The 19,853-nt window shown below is 35.6% G+C and overlaps 4 protein-coding genes across 14 annotated transcripts; 2 read left to right on the top strand and 2 right to left on the bottom strand.

Annotated features, from left to right (window-relative positions):
* Window positions 1–2,812: 2,812 nt before the first annotated feature.
* LOC147553297 (UDP-N-acetylglucosamine-N-acetylmuramyl-pyrophosphoryl-undecaprenol N-acetylglucosamine protein) lies at window positions 2,813–6,127 on the top strand. Of its 5 annotated transcripts, none has more exons than XM_086671224.1 (9): window positions 2,911–3,184; window positions 3,770–4,127; window positions 4,297–4,330; window positions 4,446–4,649; window positions 4,743–4,832; window positions 4,920–4,985; window positions 5,068–5,159; window positions 5,249–5,296; window positions 5,682–6,127. In XM_086671224.1, exons 2-9 carry the CDS (start codon window positions 3,799–3,801, stop codon window positions 5,797–5,799), a joined length of 981 nt encoding a protein of 326 aa, XP_086527350.1. In that variant the 5' UTR covers window positions 2,911–3,184; window positions 3,770–3,798; the 3' UTR covers window positions 5,800–6,127. The 5 variants fall into 5 exon arrangements, with proteins under 5 accessions (XP_086527349.1, XP_086527352.1, XP_086527350.1 ...); XM_086671225.1 differs by having other exon boundaries at window positions 2,912–3,184; window positions 3,742–4,127; XM_086671223.1 differs by having other exon boundaries at window positions 2,813–4,127.
* Window positions 6,128–7,070: 943 nt separating this feature from the next.
* LOC147553298 (uncharacterized) lies at window positions 7,071–14,099 on the bottom strand. 5 transcript variants are annotated; one of them, XM_086664741.1, is made up of 8 exons: window positions 13,369–14,099; window positions 10,078–10,365; window positions 9,345–9,505; window positions 8,864–8,946; window positions 8,674–8,760; window positions 7,956–8,104; window positions 7,721–7,852; window positions 7,071–7,535 (listed from the first exon to the last, which is right to left on the bottom strand). In XM_086664741.1, exons 3-8 carry the CDS (start codon window positions 9,493–9,495, stop codon window positions 7,346–7,348), a joined length of 792 nt encoding a protein of 263 aa, XP_086520867.1. In that variant the 5' UTR covers window positions 9,496–9,505; window positions 10,078–10,365; window positions 13,369–14,099; the 3' UTR covers window positions 7,071–7,345. The 5 variants fall into 5 exon arrangements, with proteins under 5 accessions (XP_086520867.1, XP_086520869.1, XP_086520870.1 ...); XM_086664743.1 differs by lacking the exon at window positions 13,369–14,099 and having other exon boundaries at window positions 9,345–9,496; window positions 10,078–10,274; XM_086664744.1 differs by lacking the exon at window positions 13,369–14,099 and having other exon boundaries at window positions 9,345–9,500; window positions 10,078–10,274.
* Window positions 11,583–12,140, bottom strand: LOC147553299 (FCS-Like Zinc finger 14-like). The gene has a single exon (XM_086668698.1). It carries the CDS (start codon window positions 12,102–12,104, stop codon window positions 11,583–11,585), a length of 522 nt encoding a protein of 173 aa, XP_086524824.1. The 5' UTR covers window positions 12,105–12,140.
* On the top strand, window positions 13,371–17,901 carry LOC147553300 (M phase phosphoprotein 10-like). Of its 3 annotated transcripts, none has more exons than XM_086664738.1 (13): window positions 13,371–14,104; window positions 14,272–14,324; window positions 14,749–14,944; window positions 15,097–15,207; window positions 15,306–15,443; window positions 15,587–15,655; window positions 15,746–15,787; window positions 15,968–16,036; window positions 16,685–16,756; window positions 16,857–16,910; window positions 17,053–17,194; window positions 17,352–17,414; window positions 17,527–17,901. In XM_086664738.1, the coding sequence occupies exons 1-13, from the start codon at window positions 13,442–13,444 to the stop codon at window positions 17,541–17,543; spliced, it is 1,689 nt and encodes a 562-aa protein (XP_086520864.1). In that variant the 5' UTR covers window positions 13,371–13,441; the 3' UTR covers window positions 17,544–17,901. The 3 variants fall into 3 exon arrangements, with proteins under 3 accessions (XP_086520864.1, XP_086520865.1, XP_086520866.1); XM_086664739.1 differs by having other exon boundaries at window positions 13,442–14,099; window positions 14,270–14,324; XM_086664740.1 differs by having other exon boundaries at window positions 13,442–14,090; window positions 14,270–14,324.
* Window positions 17,902–19,853: the final 1,952 nt, after the last annotated feature.

The raw sequence follows: 19,853 nt of genomic DNA on the forward strand, positions 1-19,853 counted from the left end.
CGCTCTCTCCAGGAGAATGGGCTGTTTTGTGAGAATATAAATGAGTCCGACCCAATCTTGATGATATTGGCTTTAATGGTCTAACATCTAACAACCAAACCAATATCTAGATTTCCAAGCCCATGTCCATCTCTCTGAACTTGATTTTGTAGTGTTTTTTCAGTTCAGAAATGACTCTATGTCCGACCACTATTCCAGCTTGATCCCAACCTGGGTACGTGGTCGGACCAGATTTTTTGAGAGAAAGTGTTTGTTTTCTAAGTAGGACATAAAAGGGAAAAAATATCTTCTTTCTAAGTTGAGCTGGAGGCGAATCATATACTTCATAACGTTGAACTATAATAGTATCAACATGATATGTAATTTTTCGTCTGTTTTAGTAGACTACTGATAGGCCTCGATAAATTGTACAAGTACCTAAGAAGCGGATGTTTACTTGGTGATTTTGGAAGAGGACTAAAAACTTCACCTCCAAATATTAAAATTACTCTCACCAATAGAAAGCAACATATACCCAATCAAAATGTGTTTCTCTCTATCTCTTAAGTGTAGATGAGGTAATTGACATGAAACTAACAAGTAGTTGTGCACAACAAAACAATCTTTTGGTGTTTCCCCAAGTTTCACACTTCACACACCACAAGTAATCACAGACAATTTCAAGGTAGTGAAAGAACTACCAACCCAAATTGGAGCCATATAAGTCAAGTTTTCTATCTCTTTTTTTACTCTTGTGATGGTGCCTTATGTGGCAATCAAACTTATTAGTCTCCCTTTCACCCATACTGTATTTTGAAAGTGACAATGATAGGCAATAATCTCTCTATATCTTCCATCTTTTGGGTAACACTCTTTTTCTCCCTCTTCATTTGTATTCTAGAGTATGATCAGATTAGTTGATTTTTTTTTTCTTCTGAGAATTGTCTTGTCCAAACAACTTTTATTTGTCAATGGTAGATTACAAGTTGGACTTTTAGGGTATCTGATTGATGACCCACGCTTATCTACATAACTTTTTGATTATATTTTGATACGACCAGATAGTTTCTGATATTTTTATTTTAATGATAAAGAAATCACAGAAAATCTTGCCAAATTTTTTGTCTCAACAAGTACATATACTTGAACAAAATCAACTTTTATCACTACAAGATTACCTTCACTTTTCTAAAAGAATACCGATTAGAAAAAGAAGAAAGAAATACAGTATATATTAGGTAAGGGTTCCAAATTTTGTTGTATTGTAGTACTTTTGGAGTGTAATTGAAAAAATAAGAAAGAAAGTATAACAAGATAAGTCTTCTTCAAATTGAACCCTACCCCAATCAACAAATGATTTTTTTTTTTGTTGATTTGGTTGGGTCATGCTTTATGAGCCACAACAACAACTATAAAAACTTCCAACATTAAGCCTCAAGAATAACCAAAAAAAAAAGAGTAACCCAACATATAAATCCCTATGTGGGCACTTGCAAAAGGTGGTACTTTCTCCACAAAAAATTACAATTTCGACAACATTAAAATAATCGATCAAGATTTCAGAGTTCACAAGAGTTCCTATGTATATTTTTCGCTTTAATCTTTGGGGTCTTGATTTGGATAGTTTATAATGAGAAAAGGAACACTTACTTTTAGATCAATGATGATAGAAAAATGATGAAGTACCCCGCTAATCACTCCCTTGTACACCACTAGTTTACGTGGTCAATAAGACAATGGAAATGTTGGTATGTTGTCCCGCTAAATCACTCCCTTGTACACGACACGTTATGGAAATTTTGGTATGTTGATCTTTATTGACCATAGAAATTTTGGTATGTTTACCCGCTAAATCACTCCCTTGTACACGACAAGTTTACGTGGTCAATAAGACAATGGAAATTTTGGTATGTTCGTGAGAAGTGTGAAAAGATAAAGATACAAAAGAGTGATACAAGCCGATATCATATCAACATCTCTGCTTGACCAATCGACTAGCGAGCTGAGTTGGCACGTTCGGCTTGTCGGGGTGGAATAACGAGTTTGACAGTATGATGAGATCCAAAAATGATGCTATGCCCGGTGGGAATCCCGGCCCTAATCCCGACACGCTGACATGGCCCGCCAACCGGGCATAGCATCCGACGTGTTTTCAGTAGAAATGGAATTGGATAAATTTCACGTATAGTCCCTCAAAATTCTTATAATTACAAAGTAGGGCTTTTTGTAAAACAAGAATAAAACCCCTTAGAATTTCACTCGACTTTCTTTCCTCATCTCAGCTAGGACACGACTTCCTCTCCCTTCATTTTTTCTTCACGAAAACAAATCCATATCCATGGTTTACAACTGGGCTTGAATCTGGTGTCCATGTTGGTCATACTCTGATTCATCTCTATTGTTCTTGTGGTGTTGTTGGTAGTGCAACGAAGGTGTTTGATAAAATGTCTGAGATATTGTGACATGGAATTCTGACTAGTTTACGTGGTCAATAAGACAATGGAAATGTTGGTATGTTGACCCGCTAAATCACTCCCTTGTACACGACAAGTTTACGTGGTCAATATGACAATGGAAATTTGTGTATGTTGATCTTTTCACACACCCGTGAGATGAGAAGTGTGAAAAGATAAAAATACAAAAGAGTGATACAAGCCAATATCATATCGACATCTCTGCTTGACCAATCGACTAGCGAGCTGAGTTGGCATGTTCGGCTTGTCGGGGTGGAATAACGAGTTTGACAGTGTGCCAGAGTTACATTAGTGTTGGACAATATGAGAACAATCTAGTTTTTTTTTTTCTATATAAGAGATCTGGTCTTTTTCTTGTTGAAACCAATCTAATCTCTCTCTCTCTCTCTCTCTCTCTATATATATATATATATATATATATATATATATATATATATATATTGTTGGATGTGGAAAAAGGTGGCTGATTGTGAACATCATATTATATAAAGTTATATTTATATTCTTTAATTGCATGAGTTAATATGCTTTATATCATCTCTGAAAAGAAGAAAGACAGAAGCTTATGCTCAAAGCCTACAAACCCTCTCTCTCTCTCTCTCTCTATTCTCTTTCACTCTCTTTCTCTCTCTACCCTTTATAGTTTAAAAGCAATGAAGCAAAGCATCTAAATCTACACACACCACCACCACCTCCACCTCCACAGTCTCTTCTTCTTCTGCTTTTGCCTTGTAAGTATCTCGACTTTCCTTTCCATAGAATTCAACTCCTTCTTTTACATTGTTTTCATGCTAGCTAAGCTAATAGTTTCTTATACCTTTCTCTCCCAAAACCCAACTAAAGTTAAGAATCTCTCTTCAATTTCTTTCATTTATCACCTCAAATCCTTGCTGGGTTTTGGGTGTTTATATCATCATTTGTCAATGCCAGCATTTCTTTGGAGGGTTTTTCTTCTTTATCTCAAATACCCAGACATAAATGATCTCCAAAACCCTCAAAAATTTGCATTTTTCAGACTTTTTTTGGTGTTCTTATGATCATTTGAGAAATGGGTTTTTCTCATTGTGATTTCTTCTGAACTCTGATAATTTCCAAAACCCATCTCTAGATTAGATTAGTCGAGTTGTTCCACCTTTCTTGGGGACATCATCAAAACCTAATCATTTTCTCATACAATATTTGAGTACATTTACCCACTATCTTCATACTTTTAACTTTTACCCAGATTTGATCGTTATTGGTTTACCCAGATTTGGTAACAAATTTCACTATATAAAATAATTTACAGGAATTAAACCCCATGGATTTTTTAACAGGATCATCAAAAAATACTTGGCAACCAGCCATGACTGCAAATACAACAGTATCTTCTTACTGGTTAAATTGGAGAGTTTTGCTTATTTCAATTTGGATCTCATTTTCAATAGTTTTAGCATCATATTTGATATGGAGATATGAAGGTTCTAAAAATACAAGATCTGATAGAATAGAAGAAACCCAAGAACAAGGAAATTTAGTTTCGTTGTATAAAGACGAAGCTTGGCGACCTTGTCTGAAAGGCGTGCATCCTGCTTGGTTGCTCGCTTTTCGTATTATTGGTTTCGTTATTCTTGTGTCATTGCTTGTTGCCAATGTTGTTGTTGATGGAGGTGGTATATTTTTCTACTATACTCAGTAAGTACATTATTTTCGTGTTATCTTGTTCGTTTTATTCTTTGAACCTTATTTATGACAACCTTACATCGAAAAGAGACTTTAGAGTTCCCTATTTGAGCTTTCATTTTGATTATGTTAGAACATCATTAGGTTTAACTCTGTTTGGTGATTTGCGGGTTCTTTATAGGTGGACGTTTACGCTTGTTGCGATTTATTTCTTGGTACGCTTTTCTCCACTTGAATCTTCCCTCCAAATGTCGTCTTTCGTGTGTAACGGTTTAAGGATTTTAGTTTCTTTTGTACTCTGTTTAACCCTTTCTTGTGCTTATATTTCAGCTTGGCTCTGTTCTCTCCATTCAAGGATGTTATAAACATCGTAACAGAGTTCGTGGTGACCGTGTTGGGTTAGACACTGAACAAGGCAACTACTTGGCCCACAGAGATGGAGTGAATGTCACGAAAGCCTCCTTTGCCCAAGAACAAACTTCTCATAGACAACCGGCTGGAATTCCAGAGTACATTTTTCAAATTATTTTTCAGGTAAAATCAAGATATACAATATACTAAAATGTCGTCTTCTTGAAAAGAGATATTCGGGATAAATGTTGAACATCGTTAAACATATATCGACAGATGAGTGCTGGAGCGGTGATGCTAACAGACGCCGTATTTTGGTTCATCATTGTTCCTTTTCTCACCATCAAAGACTACAATCTAACTTTTGTATGTAACCTCTTCGAGTGTACATTTCAATCCTAATCTACCATTAGCTTTTCTTCTTAACCGAAGTTCTCCCCCTTTTCGTTGCAGTTATTGATTTCTATGCATTCTGTCAATGCTATCTTCCTCCTCTCTGATGCGACTATAAACAGCTTGGTAAGTTCTTCTTAACGTGCCTTTTACTGATGGATTACTTCGTAAAATCTATCGAATTCGTGATAATTCTTTCCTTGTTCAGCGATTCCCATGGTTTCGATCTGCATATTTCATATTATGGACAGCAATCTATGTCATCTTCCAGTGGGTTGTTCATGCTTGTGTTTCACTTTGGTAAGTAATTTGGTGCAACCCTTTTGTTTGCTTATAGTTAAGAACAAATTAAGTTTTCGGTTCTCACAATAACGATTTTCTTTATCTAGGTGGCCGTATCCGTTTCTTGACTTATCATCCTCTTATGCTCCGATGTGGTACACCTTCATATATTCCTACTTCCTTCTTATATAATCAATAATCATAAGAACCTAAGATTGGGTTTTTTCTTTGGTCGAATGTGACTCACTTGATTCTGTCTTGTCTGAATCTAAGTCGTCTGAGTCTTAGTTGTTCTCTCAAGGGCACAATAGCCGTTTCAGGTCTTTCCCCGGATAGGGAGCGCCTAATTTATTCTACACTTGGCTCAAATTGATTTAGAATCCATGAGTAGATGAAAGACAAACATTGTGAAATCTGACTCGAGGAATTTGAATCTCCAGTCAGATTTCATAGTGTCTTCATATTCAACATTACATTTCGAAGATGGAGATCACCAAAAGCTTAAGCTAAAAAGGTTATGTTGCTCCCAACAATTTGCAGGTATTTCGCCGTTGGGTTGATGCATATCCCATGTTACGGAGCTTTCGTTTTGTTAATAAGGATGAAGCATTTCTTGTTATCGAGATGGTTTTCCGAGTCTTATCAGTATTCAAGGTAAATGGGTAGGAACAGAGCGCTTACCGATCTTAATGACATTGCAACATCTGCGATTAAATTTTCCATTGATGGTGAACAAAGAACTACCCAAAGATGGTCCCTATTGTGAATATGCACAGAAGATATTCAAAAGGTGAAAGAAGATCAAAGTTTTCTTCAAATACAAATAAACATTACTATCATACAAAAAGAAACAAAGATTTATGATTCTTTTTTTTTTCTTGTAAGGAAATATAAATAGTTAGTCGATGAAATATATTACTCAAGTTGTTCATTCATACACATTGTGTTGGATAAGAATTTTACCTAATATACAATTTTTTTTTTTATCTTCTTTATGTTTTATTTGAATCCTAATAGCACTTTAAATTGTTAAGTGATAAATACAAATAATGAAAGTTGTGTTTTCGGTTTTCCTTTTTTTTTGTTGTTGTTATTTTCTATTTATATCAGGCTCCGGATACAAATTATTCATTTCCAACCTATTTTTTCCCGATATTTAGGTCTTATGGTACAAAAGGAAAAGAGAAGCGAAAAACAACCAAAGTCAACTGCGGTCAAGTAGACCGACAATTTGGTCAATCAAATCAGTGCTTTGTGCTTATACTCTTAATTGTAACTTTAATACTTAATTATGAGTATGCTTTTAGAGATGATTTTGAAAGTAACAAAGGCAAATGGATATAGATCAATTGGCATCTACTTTATTCCTTCTTTTTCTTTCTTAAAACATAATGTGTAAATCAAAGCAAATAGTTGCAGACATTGTCTCATGGATTAAAACATTTTTTCCCTTGGAAAAAGAGTTTGTAAATATAAGTTTATAATATTTTGATACTTTTTCGTGTCGGCCAAACACCATCCCTTTCGTGTTGGCCACGCATTGCCGACTCAGAAACGGGCTGTCTTATTCTAGAATCGAGGGTTTGCCCCATAGTAAAGACTTACCCACCTCGCCAATCTTAGGCGCCATACCCATCCAAAAGCCTACCGATTTGTAAGACAAGGTGTTATGCTATAACCCACGTCAAAAAGGTCCTCTTAAGCGATGTGGGACTAACTGCCTTACACATGAGTTTTTCATCACATAGCCTGGACACAGCCATTCAGCCAGAGGGAATGGCCCAGACAGATCCACCGTGGCTGGAGACGCCACAACAAAACCTGGGGGCTATGAGCACATCTTCAGTAGGTGACTTGTTTGAATGTCTAGATTGAACATACAGAAAATAGTACCTATTTGTCAATGCAAATAGCAAATTCGATATCAAGTGGTTGAAGCTTGAAGATTCAATTTAATTTTAGATTTAAAACGTAACTTAGTATCTTCCCCAAAGATCTTAGAAACAACTTTCAAATGAACACATCGTCGATCTACCCAGAAAATTCAAATCATAGTTTAATTAAGAACTCACAAGTTTCTGCCTTTTGCTGAATTCCGATCTGTTAAATGTAAGGTAAGGTTGCAAAGGAAGATGAACCCATATATGAACACGGGATATCGCCCTCGTTGTGATTTTTTAACTGAATAATGGAGATTTGTAATTTTAAGGCTTCACATGTTCCCGAATGAACTGCTCGAGCTGAGATATCTCCCCTTTAAGTCCGGATGATTCTCCAACAGTTACCTTGTTGCGGCACTGAGCAAAAGCAAATGGTTCTCCTTCAACTCCAAGTGCGATTTCACTTGATATATCTGCAGCAGATATTGCAGTTCTTGATGTTCGTAGCTTGTCTCTGCAAAATAACAGGGAAAAGCATATACCAATTAGGTTTACTGATTGATATGAGAAACGACAATCTCTCTTAATTTTTTTTCTAATAAACCCGAGTTTAAGAAAGCGTAAATAAATCGAGAGTAGAAAGTAGAAACTTAAGTGTAAAATTTAATAAAAAGATGATAAGAGAAGTTATAATCTTACATTTCCTTTTCAAGTTGTTTCCTGATGAATTCCTTTGTGTGTGCAGTCACTTTGTCAGTTTTGTTGCACAATATAAGTAGTGGAATCTTCTTCTTAACGATACTTGTCTTGGTCAAGATTTCATAGAGGTACCTTCAACAATAAAAATTACACGACTTCATCAACTATGACTCATATAAACATGTATATACATACTTAGAAATAAAACCAAGACGAGTATGTAGATGGGACGTACTCGGCAGCTGAACGACAGTTGGGTAAGAAGTCTAGAGCATCAACAACAAAAACAACTCCTGCAGCTTGGGGCAAGTATTCATCGAGCTTTGGTCGAAGTCGAGAGTGCCCTGGAACATCAACTACATGAACAGGCTTAATCTTTCCTTTCTGTTACAAGACGGAAAAGATATTAGTGTCTCATGGTCAATTGATTACATGCATATGCTGAATGAAAACCAACAGAATAGCACAGATTGGTTTCAATACAACCAGGAATCTCTAACTTCATAAAATAGAGCACTACAAATTTTAGGCCGGAACTATATGGAAAATCGGACACTGGCTGCCCTTATATGGCACAATTTTAAGGAATGCCTTAAACTATCTGAAATCTTCCGTAGTGGCTCTTTTCTTAGGGGAGTGTCGTTTTAATTTTTGAATGAGCCTCTCCTGTGGAATAAAAACTGAAAAGAGAAAAAACATTTTGATTCTATTTACTTTTAGGTCGTAACAAAAGTGAAACTGGTCGTCTTAGATACTTTTCTTTTGTTGCAACAACGTCTAAACAAAACCGGTCTAGAGAGATAATGAATCAACATCTAGCAGAACCTCAAGAAAAGACAAAAATATGAAGGAATTGGTAATGGAGCTCCTTTGAGACATGAGATTGTCGATAAGAAGGTTGTTCACAAATATATTAGAACTCTATTCGAAGTCTAAAAAGCAGTGTATGATACCTTATCGGTCTCAGAATGTAAAATAAATCTGCCCTCATTTGGATCCATGGATGTAACAGTACCCTGATGTGAAGAGCCATCTCGAAGCTTACACACGAAGAGTAGAAATATCAATTGGCACGATATCCACAAAGTATACAGGTCAATTTCATAACTATTATTAATGCAACTTCAAATAGCAATAGAATACCTGGTAAAACATAACAGTTTTCCCGCCACCACTTAGCCCGGCGAGAAGAATAGTATCAGATTTTGTACGCTTAAACAAGCGAACTGCAACAAAGAGACATAGGGTAGAAAGTTAATGCCTAGCTATTTTCTACATCCATCTCCTCCTTTTCATTGATATATGTCATGTCATACAATGTACATATGGTTGGAAATTGGATTAAACTGGTAAGAAACATTAATAAAGCTAACAAGAGAAGTATTACACCAAAAAATCGTAAACTGGTAGATGCAAATTTATTTCACTAAACTATGACTTCTATGAAAGTCGGCAGAAAATATGTAAGAAAACCATGAATCTAGTTTTACCTTCATGCTTTAGTATTACTTATCTTCCGAAATACTAATTTCACTTTCTTGAATAGCATCTAATTTCTAAATTTTCTGTTGGATTGCCAATTAACTCAATAGAAGAACACGGAAAAGAGAAGAAATGATCTTACTTAGGAAAAACAGAACCATTGTCGAAACTAAGACAGCAACAGCAACATAAACCTGTACTATAGGAATCTCTTGCAAACGAAGCTCGGCTTTCCGCAGCCATGGTTGCAATTCGTTTACCCACTGTCTAATCGACTGTTCAATCTCTTCCATTCTTCCTTATCTTCAAAAATTCATGAAATTTAAGTCAAGAACTAGTTAAATATATAGCTGAGTTAATTGGATAGACAAAATACATAATAAAAAAAATAATCTTTTAGCAACATTTGAAAATGAAGACTCACAAATCCAACACACAATTGACAATCAATAAATTGGCATAGACATTTGGTTCCACCAAACCCTAGACTTCGAACTTCCCCTATATAATTCACGTTTGAATGTCTGCCCACTTCCTCTTCAAATTCAACAAGTATAGGAGTTTCAAGATATTCCAGGGATTAAAAAATTACAGGCCTAGAGGGAATTATTAAGAAATGAAGTACGAATTATTGTAAAATTGAGAGATATAATTCAGATCTAAACAAACTGAGAAGAACTGAAAACTAGGGTTTCTACCCTAGATATTCGTTTCAAGCTATACGATTAGATCAAATAACACAATGAAATGTGAAGAATGTACCCATCAAAGAAAAACTAAAACCCCTAAACACAAAAAACGAATGCAATTGCATCACATCAAACTATGGTTCAAATCAATGAAAACTGGGTTTTATTTTGCAGAAAATTACTAACCTTTAACTTGTATTTTGATTCTTGAAGAATAAAGAGTTGATTTGTTCAGCTAGGGTTTCCTTTGGGTTTCTTCTTTGATTCGTTTCCCCCCTTTCCCTACTGTTCTGATCGGCTATCTCCCAATCCTCTCCAACCTAACGGACTTTAGGGTCTGTTTGATACATAGGAAAATAGGCTGGGAAATTCCATTTTTGTAAGAAAGTCCATTTTCCAACTTTAAAAAAAAAATTATAACTAAAATTACGACATTGCCCTTGTTCATGTAAACAATTACTCCGTATTAGGTTTCTTAAAGAGTTAATTCCTATATGGCCCCCTACTTTGTGACCAGCTTCCTTTATGATCCCCAAATTTCTGTAAATTCAAATATGGCCCCCTATTTTCATGGAAATGTCATAACTACCCTTCCCATTAATATATTTTCAAAATAAAATAAAAAACAAAAACCTAAATTCCACCTCACTTCCTTCTCCACCACTCATCTCTCTCCACGTCACCTCTCTCCAACTCACCTCTCTCTCTCTCTCTCTCCAAGTCAGCACTCTCATGAAGGTCGCCGGCCGGAAAATTTTCCGGCCGGCGACCTTCAAACTTAAAAAAAAAAGAGTTAATTCCTATATGGCCCCCTACTTTGTGACCAACTTCCTTTATGACCCCCAAATTTCTGTAAATTCAAATATGACCCCCTATTTTCATAGAAATGTCATAACTACCCTTCCCATTAATATATTTTCAAAATAAAATTAAAAACAAAAACCTAAATTCCACCTCACTTCCCTCTCCACCACTCATCTCTCTCCACGTCACCTCTCTCCAACTCACCTCTCTCTCTCTCCAAGTCAGCACTCTCATGAAGGTCGCCGGCCGGAAAATTTTCCGGCCGGCGACCTTCAAACTTAAAAAAAAATATATATATTTTTTTTCACTCACCTCTCTCTCTCTCTCTCCAATCAGCACTCTCATGAAGGTCGCCGGCCGGAAAATTTTCCGGTCGGCGACCTTCATACTTAAAAAAAAAAATAAAAAAATAAAAAATTTCACTCACCTCTCTCTCTCTCTCCAATCAGCACTCTCATGAAGGTCGCCGCCCGGAAATTTTCCGGCCGAAGACTTTCATACTTAAATTTTTTTTTTATCACTCATCTCTCTCTCTCTCTCTAAAAATTCCGGCGAAGGGGGTTTTCCTTCGCCGGAATCTGGTCTGTTGAAGAACAGTAAACCCTAGAGATCTAAGGAGATATAACCAAATTAAGAAACAAAAAATAAACCCTAGAGATAGAGAGAGAGAGAGAGTGAGTTGAACAAAAAATACCTGGGATTGTGAAAGGGACCGACCTTGTTAGCATATAAAGGAACTAGGTCTTTAGGCTTATAACGATGATCAGATCCATTAGATCTTGTTCCGATAATGAAGAAAGAGAGCAGAAGTGTTAAAATGGGGAAGAATGCCATGGTTCTCTCCATTTCTCTCTCCTCCTTCGAATGGAGAAAGAGAAAACTTCAAGTTATATTATAAAACGTAGAAAGAGTAATGAGAGAGTAAAGAGAGAGAGTGACTGATTCTCAAATAATTTATTTTCCACAATACCTCCATGATCACAGTAAACCCTAGTGACTGATTTCTTATTAGGCCCATTATGGCAAGTCACATAAGTATAACTCTCTGATTCTTCTTCATCTTCTTCTACTACTTTTTCTTCTCCGCAATTCCTAGTTGCATATGAAGAACCAATTGGAATTGGTACTGATGATTTATTCAAATTCATGTTTAAATTCAAACTACCCAGAATCAATTTCATCGGAATTTCAACACCACTACCACCACCGGATTTCTCTAAAGCAGCAACAATACCTAATCCAACACCACCCATATCAGAATTTTTCATCCCTCTTGGTGATCTCATCTTGAAATCTAATGGGCTTTTTGGACTACTAATAATTTCATCAGAATATAAATTCCGGTGACCGGAATTATCTGGTTTTATGATCTTTCCGATCACTGGTCTCCTAGTTGATTTCCCTAACATGATTTTAAAAAGTGGGTTTAGAACAAAATTTTGAAGAAATTTTTGAAGAAAAGTGGGTTTAGAACTAATAATTTCAACAGACCTATTCTGGTCTGTTGAAGAACAGACCAGATTCCGGCGAAGGGAAACCCCCTTCGCCGGAATTTTTAGAGAGAGAGAGAGAGAGAGATGAGTGATAAAAAAAAAAATAAAAAAATTTTTAAGTATGAAGGCCGGCGACCTTCATGAGAATGCTGATTGGAGAGAGAGGTGAGTGAAATTTTTTTTTTTTAAGTATGAAGGTCGCCGGCCGGAAATTTCCCGGCCGGCGACCTTCATGAGAGTGCTGACTTGGAGAGAGAGAGAGAGAGGTGACGTGGAGAGAGATGAGTGGTGGAGAGGGAAGTGAGGTGGAATTTAGGTTTTTGTTTTTAATTTTACTAGGGTATATCCCGTGCCCTAGGGCACGGACACTTGTATCAATCAAATGTTACGAAATTTATTGTTATATTTTATTGAGAGAGAAATTTTTTTATTAGTTATTATTTTTTTTGTTTCTTTTCTATTAAATTAGTTATTATATTATTGAGAGAGATATTTTAATTTCTTTTTAACCATTGAAATTTATTTTGTTTCTTTTTTTCTTAAATTAGAATTTTTATTTTTGAGAAAGAAAGAATTATTATTTTTTAAATAGGTAACTTTATTTCTACGAAGGACTATGTTTTAAATTTTGAGAAGGGCTTCTAGACAATATCTTTTATTAAAAAAAGATTTTTATTTCTAAGAAGGAAACGATTATTATTTTTTAAATAGGTAATTTTATTTCTACGAATAACTATATTTTAAATTTTGAGAAGGACTTCTAGACAATATCCTTTATTAAAAAAAAAATGTTTGTCCCAGTCATCGTTTTCCCTTCTATTTTATTATATAGATTATGATTGAAATTTATTTTGTTTCTTTTTTTCTTAAATTAGTTATTTTATTTTTAAGAAGGAAAAAATTATTGTTTTTTAAATAGGTAACTTTATATCTACGAAGGACTATATTTTAAATTTTTAGAAGGGCTTCTAGACAATATGCATAATTAAATAAGGATGTTTGTCCCAGTCATCGTTTTCCCTTCTGTTTTATATAATAGAATAATAGATTTTGAAAATATATTAATGGGAAGGGTAGTTATGACATTTCAATGAAAATAGGGGGCCATATTTGAATTTACAGAAATTTGGGGGCCATAAAGGAAGCTGGTCACAAAGTAGGGGGCCATATAGGAATTAACTCTTTCTTAAAACATTAGGTTTTATTTAGCAGTTCGTCTTCTTCCTCCTTCAGTTTTAAACGAACCAACAAACATGGCGAACCCTAATAGTGATAGAGGAGGTGGTGTAGCAGCTTTACAACGACTGAAGACGGTGGATCCTCCATTGTATCTATCTCCATCTCCTGAACTCTCTGAAGCTGCGCGTTCTGCTTCTCAGTATATCTTTTCTTCTCTTCGTCCATTTTGCCCTAAAGCTCCATTCGATTCTTTACTATTAGAAGGTTTTGATGCTGAACAGATATGGCAACAAATTGATCTTCAATCAAAGCCTCTTTTGTCTAATTTACGAAGAGAACTGAAGAGGTTTGAGAATAATCCCCAAGAAATTTCTAAGCTTTTTGGTGGTGGAGATAGTGGGAGTAAGAAAAGTGAAGTTTTGGAGGAGGAAGATGAAGATGATGAGGAGTTTGATGATGATGAAGATATTGGAGGTTCTGATGAAGATGATGACGTGGAGGAAGAGGACGATGAAGATGAGGAGGAGGAGGAAGAAGAGAAGGAGGAGGCGGGTGGTGATGGCGACGAGGGAATCGAAGATAGATTCTTGAAGATTAATGAATTAGAAGAGTATTTAGAGGAGAATGAGGCTAAAGAGTATGGAATTCCAAAGAAGAAACCAAAACAGATACAAAAACGACGTGCTACTGAGGATGAGAACGACGAGGAGGATGAAGATGATGATGATGATGATGAGGTGAGATTTAGTTTTTCCCTTTGTAACATTTGTTGAAGAAAGAATTCGTGATTATATGGGTTAGCCGAATTCATATTTATGATTTCGTGATTATATGTTAAATTCATCATTTTGTTTTTGTTGGTAGAATCATTTTTGTTTGTTCACGATGTGGTTTTCTTTTTCAGATTGGCTTTGATATCGGTAGTGATGAAGAGGACGACGAGTTGGGAAACGCGAGGTCTTTCTTCCCTCTGTTGTTTTTGCCAACTGTTAGCTTCCTATTTCGTATGCTTGTTTGTGTATGTTAAATTACTAATCTTTTCATAGGAAAAAGACCGTATTAGTAGAAGGAAAATTAGATTTTTAATTATAAATTTTGCATGAAATTGAGTCTCGATTATATTGATAATAATTTATGTATATATATCACATATGATTGTTAATTGTACATGTGTATACACATACATAAAATGGGATCGAAGTTGTTGAACCAAACAACCAAAGGTTTCGATAAATCCTTTCAATATGTTAAAGCATTATAGTCTTCAAGAAGTTATGCAATATTTTCATTGTAAGGTTCTTTTTAACTTTTATCGTGTCTTGTTCACAAATCCCGCTCTATATTCGGGGGCAAGTCTTAGCTTTGGAAACCTATTATGCAGATATGATGACTTCTTTGGTGGAAATAACAAAAAGAGTTCAAAAAGAAACTCAGCTTCTCTTCGTCGACCAAACAAATTGGACACAGATGATGAGCAAGAAGATGACGAGCAAGAAGATGAGGAGGAAGAAGATGATGAGGAAGAAGATGATGAGCAAGAAGGTGATGTGCAAAGAGATGATGTCTTTGATGACGAGGTATGCTATTTCTTACAATGTGCATATTCTACGAGCAGTGTTGATATAATGTATGCCAGTAGCCTAGTACCCTAGCTCAAGTTCTTGTTCTGTCTCGTATGCTATGCGTCGTTTCTAATACAATTGATTACTAACTTCACGTCTGTTAACAGAAAGGAAAAAATCTCTCAACTCATGAAAAAGAAACTCAGAAGCGCCAATCTGAAATCAAGAAGTATGAGAAAGCAAACATGGATCCTAAGATTTGGACAATGGGGGGAGAGGTAAACTTTGCTCCCAGTCCACATGATTTAACTTACGTAGTTTAGTTTATTTGCTACCTTCGTGTTTAAAGTTAATCTCAATTCCCGTCTGATCACAGGTAACTGCTTCAAAAAGGCCAAAAAACAGTGCATTAGAAGTTGATCTTGATTTCGACCACAACGCTGGACCTGCTCCAGTAATTACAGAGGAGATCACAGCATCCCTTGAAGATATAATAAAGAAAAGGATTCTTGAGGTAATGGCAATCCCTTATAGGAACTTAGGATTATAAGTTAAAACCATGGACGTTTGTATGTGCAAGCTTTTCCAAAGTCCTTAATTTTCTTAATTTGCAGTGTCTAGATTGATTTTCATTAACAAATTACACTGATGTTTCAGGGGCGGTTTGATGATGTTCAAAAGGCACCTAGCTTGCCGTCCAAAGCTCCTAGACAATTGAAAGAGATAGTAAGCATTGCATAAGAGGCTTATCTTCTGTGATAGTCAAATTTTTTGTAAAACAAATTGCTCATGCTGATTTTATAAAAACTTTTGCAGGATGAAAACAAGAGCGAGAAAGGCATTGGTGAGCTTTACGAGGTAAGTCTTTTTTTCCCATCTAGGAGGTGCCAGACGGCTAAATTCTGAGATGCCAAGCTGGGAACTTGCATGGTTAATTGTTCCTACTTATGGTCGCTTATAGTTGAATGTTTCTTATTGCTTACAGTAGTTATGTTGTTAACTAGTAAATAACTCAATATTTTGTGTCCTTTATTGCAGAAATATTATGAGCAAAAGGCAGGCCTGGCTTCTGTTCCTCTGAGTTTCTCAGATGAACAGAAGAAAGAGGTATAATCAACTATCTCTCATCTAGATATATTTCCTCATGTTGCAGATTTCGACTCATTTTGTTATGATACACTAGTTTCTATTTGTTTATCTGCACATTATTCACATTCATAGGTAGTCTCATATTTGACGGTGATAACTCTATAGTGTTATCATCAACTACAGAGAATTAATAATGTCAAAGAGATTGTAAGTGGACTTAATATTTTGTTGAATCAATCCACTCAAAAAATGAGTTCCACATTTCTGTGAGTTTTTTCAATCATATCCTTCGGTCAACAATTTTTTTCCTCAGTTGGTTGTCCCTCATCCACTCCGAAAATACAGACGTCAGAGATAAAAATAGGTGGAGGTGGAAATCCTTCATTTGTTGATTTTGTGTTATTAGGGTATTTATTATGGCCTTTAGGGAAGTTTCTACCTTTTATTACCTTTGGGGTTTATGAGTGTCTTTAGGATAGCCTCATGGCAGTTTACTAGCATATTCCATTCAATGATGTATCCGAGCCAATTGATGTACGATGTAATATGTATGATTGTCTACTGTACTCATGTAATCCAGTTGCTTCAAAAACAGAATAAACCATTTCTGCTCTGAGTTCTTACTCAATCTTTTTGTCAAACCTTGTCGACTTGAATTATGTGCAGGCAAATAGTCTTTTCCAACAAATCTGTTTGAAGTTGGACGCTCTCTCACATTTCCACTTCACTCCAAAGCCGGTAATGCTCTAAAATTTGATGTTTTTCCTTTTTCGGCAAGACCTGATGTCTTCTACCGTTATTTTCTTGATCCTTATTCTAGTTTATTTAATCTTAATAGGTTATTGAAGATATGTCGATACAAGCAAATGTTCCTGCTTTAGCAATGGAAGAGGTAAAAATCCCACTCCTGATTCCACCTGCCTACAAGTAAAAGGAACAAGAAAGAGACCTCGCTACAATTTTAATCTCAGTTTTTTAATCACGAAGTATTGATCATAGTAAATTACTAAAAATGGTTTCATTTGTCTTGGCAGATTGCACCTGTGGTAGTGTCTGATGCGACTATGCTCGCACCTCAGGAAGTATTTGCTGGTGATGGAGATATTAAAGAAGAAGCAGAGCTAACACAAGCTGATAGGAAGCGAAGGCGAGCTAACAAGAAAAGGAAGTTCAGAGGTAACAAGTCTGGTTGTGTTCTATTAATGCTATTTTGGATGGTTTTTTTTTTCTCGGGCAACCATTAACCTTATTACACTATTTAGCGATATTAGGGTTTTTAGAGTTTAATGAACATTCCTGATCTCATCCCAAATTGTTGTGAACTCGAAAACAGCTGAGAAAGCTAAACAGATGGTGAAGAAGCCACGAGAAGATAAAACGCCTAATACTTCCAATGGTATTCCTCAATCTTGGCCTTCTTAAATTCTCATTTTCTTTTCTAAAAAAAAAATTCACATCTGAAATTCTCTAATCTAATTATACTTACCAAAACCTTCATGAAATGACAGGCAAAGAAGAATCTTGAGCTACTCACCACGACGGCCGATCATTGGCATTATTTATGTAGCCATCAAGTATTGTCACAGTAGAAGCTGTCGGTGTCTTGGGTTTTAAGAAGTTTGAACAGGAGACAAAACCAGATTGGGAGAATATGATGTGTGGGCGATAAGAATGCAATTAACTTCTCCTTGAGAGTATTTTTGTAGGAAAATTTTGCGATTAGAGGTACATTAAGTTAATTTAATACTAGTTCATTGCTTAATAGTTTCACTAGTTTGTTCTTAATTATCACTATACAGTTCTAGCTTGTTATAAAGTGCTAAACAAAGTAAACACTGCAAGACTTCAAAGTTGTTATCGGGGTTTCGACCTCTTTAGTTCAAGTGTGTGTTTTTTTCTCAGTCAGATTTGAGATCTAACTGGTGATCTGAATTGGCTCGAACTATATTATTGAATGTTTGTAGTCAAGAGTCAGATTTACATACAGAAAAAAGAACAACTCTACCCTTCAAGTCTTCCATATTTTGTTAGGATGAGAAACATTATTATTCTTTTCAGATTCTAGAATGGAGTAAGCATGAAAGAAAGAGTTTAGAGAGAGAAAGTTAGAAAGATCCCCATTAACAAGAAAACAAACAATTATTGATCATGGAGGAATTACATTCATAGTGATGAGGAATGAAACACAAGAACTAAAAGCAAAGACAAACAATAGCCAAAGAACTAGATAGACTTAAGTCCCCATTGCCACTAATTGTGACTTGCCGGTTTGCTACTACATTGTTAGTCCAAAACTTGCTCTTCTATATTTCACAACATTCATGAAGATTAGTAGAGTGAGATTTGGGCTAAAATTAGCAAACTAATGAATTTGGAGTGAAGGTTGAAGCTCCCCATTACTCCTAATCTCAAGTTTTCTTCAAGACCCATGGATGGCTTCTTGCCAAAAGAATTTCATTCGGTCTTCGAAAAAAAACTAACACTTGAAGAATCTGAATTTCAGATGCGGAAAGGATTATAAGACAAGGTAGAATGAGGAGGAGGAAGTTTTGATTGTGTTTGTGGGCTTTATATAGATATTAGAGGTGGGAGTTCAATTCCCATATTAAAACATTTTAGTTGTTAATTTTAGTTAAGATAACAATAAGTTAGGTTTTGGTCTCACCATTTGTGATTCTTTAGTTTAATGGTTGCTGCCTTATTGGTGGTCCTTCATCCAGTGGTTACTAGCTACCTTGGTTAAAAAAAAGCATCCACAAGGTGGTTGCATCGATCTCCAGTTGTCAAAAAGTGATTCAAATAGTCATATTAGAGAACTAACCTAAGTTAGAACTAGCCGAGCTACCACTCTGCCAACTATTTGGTGGCATTAAGTAATTCATTATATTCCATGTTTTTTTTTTTCATAATTTACCCTCCTCTTCTTTTTCTTTTGCCTCTCCAAGTCTATTGGACTATTGTACTAGTGGGGGGTGACTTCAAATTGCACCCAAAATTAACCAAAAAGACCCATCCACTTACTTGTACTCTCAATTTAAAAAAACAAACTATTGCTTTATCTATTCATGGAATCTCAACTTTTTTTTTACTTTTATTAATCTTCTTTCCATTTACAAACACTATTAGTTGATCATGTAATGGAAGAATGTGATTAGAAGATTATAAAGCTAATCTTTTCAATAAAATATGTATTAGTGGAATCCATTTTGAGTAAGTTGGTTTTGTATTAAAAAAAATAATCCCATCATATGGTTCCACTTTGAGGAAGTTTTTTTTACATGAATTTACTTTAAAGTAAGATTGGTCTAACATGAGAAAAAGGTTGGTCAAGAGCAATTTATGTTGTTATTATTTTCATTCTAGGCCTTCCTATAGTCAAGTAACAACAAAACCTCTTCAAAAAAAAAAAATGCCAAAGGACCCGAAATTTTGGGGCTGACCACAGGCCGAAAGGTGATGTCTCCGACCCCAATTGGTCAGGTCTTTTTCTCTCTTCTCATGGCCCGACCAATTGGGGATTTTGGGACTGCCCATAGGCCGAAAGGTGACGTCCCCAATTGGTGAGGCCGTTTCTCTCTTCTCGTGGCCTGACCAATTGGGGCCGGCCATTCCCTTTTGCCCAAGGTCAGATTTCGAGCCGTTTTGCACCTCTCTGAAAATTCATTATAGAATTCTAGTGTCAAAAGCCTGGCCTGACTCGGGCCCAAAATTGATTGACTTAGCAATGAGGCGATTCAATTTTTTTTTTTTCTATAGGTAAGTATACGGAGATAAAATTCGAACAAATATCACCCAAGAATTTCATTCCAAGATGTTGAAGGTATCTGTCACATAA

The sequence above is a fragment of the Eschscholzia californica genome, unplaced genomic scaffold (genome assembly GCF_041429995.1).
Source record: "Eschscholzia californica isolate CP2 unplaced genomic scaffold, dmEscCali1.0.p SCAF_3, whole genome shotgun sequence".
Classification (NCBI taxonomy): Eukaryota; Viridiplantae; Streptophyta; class Magnoliopsida; order Ranunculales; family Papaveraceae; genus Eschscholzia; species Eschscholzia californica.

Bases quoted from the DNA above. Each gene is read 5' to 3' on its own strand.
- LOC147553299 (XM_086668698.1), bottom strand. From the start codon at position 12,104: ATGTTAGGGAAATCAACTAGGAGACCAGTGATCGGAAAGATCATAAAA.
- LOC147553297 (XM_086671223.1), top strand. From the start codon at position 3,754: ATGGATTTTTTAACAGGATCATCAAAAAATACTTGGCAACCAGCCATG. The intron at 4,986-5,067 runs GTAAGTTCTTCT...TTCCTTGTTCAG, and splicing joins ATGCGACTATAAACAGCTTG to CGATTCCCATGGTTTCGATC. The intron at 5,297-5,681 runs GTACACCTTCAT...AACAATTTGCAG, and splicing joins TCCTCTTATGCTCCGATGTG to GTATTTCGCCGTTGGGTTGA.
- LOC147553300 (XM_086664738.1), top strand. From the start codon at position 13,442: ATGGCGAACCCTAATAGTGATAGAGGAGGTGGTGTAGCAGCTTTACAA. The intron at 14,325-14,748 runs GTCTTTCTTCCC...CCTATTATGCAG, and splicing joins GACGAGTTGGGAAACGCGAG to ATATGATGACTTCTTTGGTG. The intron at 15,656-15,745 runs GTAAGCATTGCA...AAACTTTTGCAG, and splicing joins CTAGACAATTGAAAGAGATA to GATGAAAACAAGAGCGAGAA.
- LOC147553298 (XM_086664741.1), bottom strand. From the start codon at position 9,495: ATGGAAGAGATTGAACAGTCGATTAGACAGTGGGTAAACGAATTGCAA. The intron at 8,761-8,863 runs GTATTCTATTGC...TTCGTGTGTAAG, and splicing joins AAACTGTTATGTTTTACCAG to CTTCGAGATGGCTCTTCACA. The intron at 7,853-7,955 runs GTACGTCCCATC...TTATTGTTGAAG, and splicing joins AACTGTCGTTCAGCTGCCGA to GTACCTCTATGAAATCTTGA.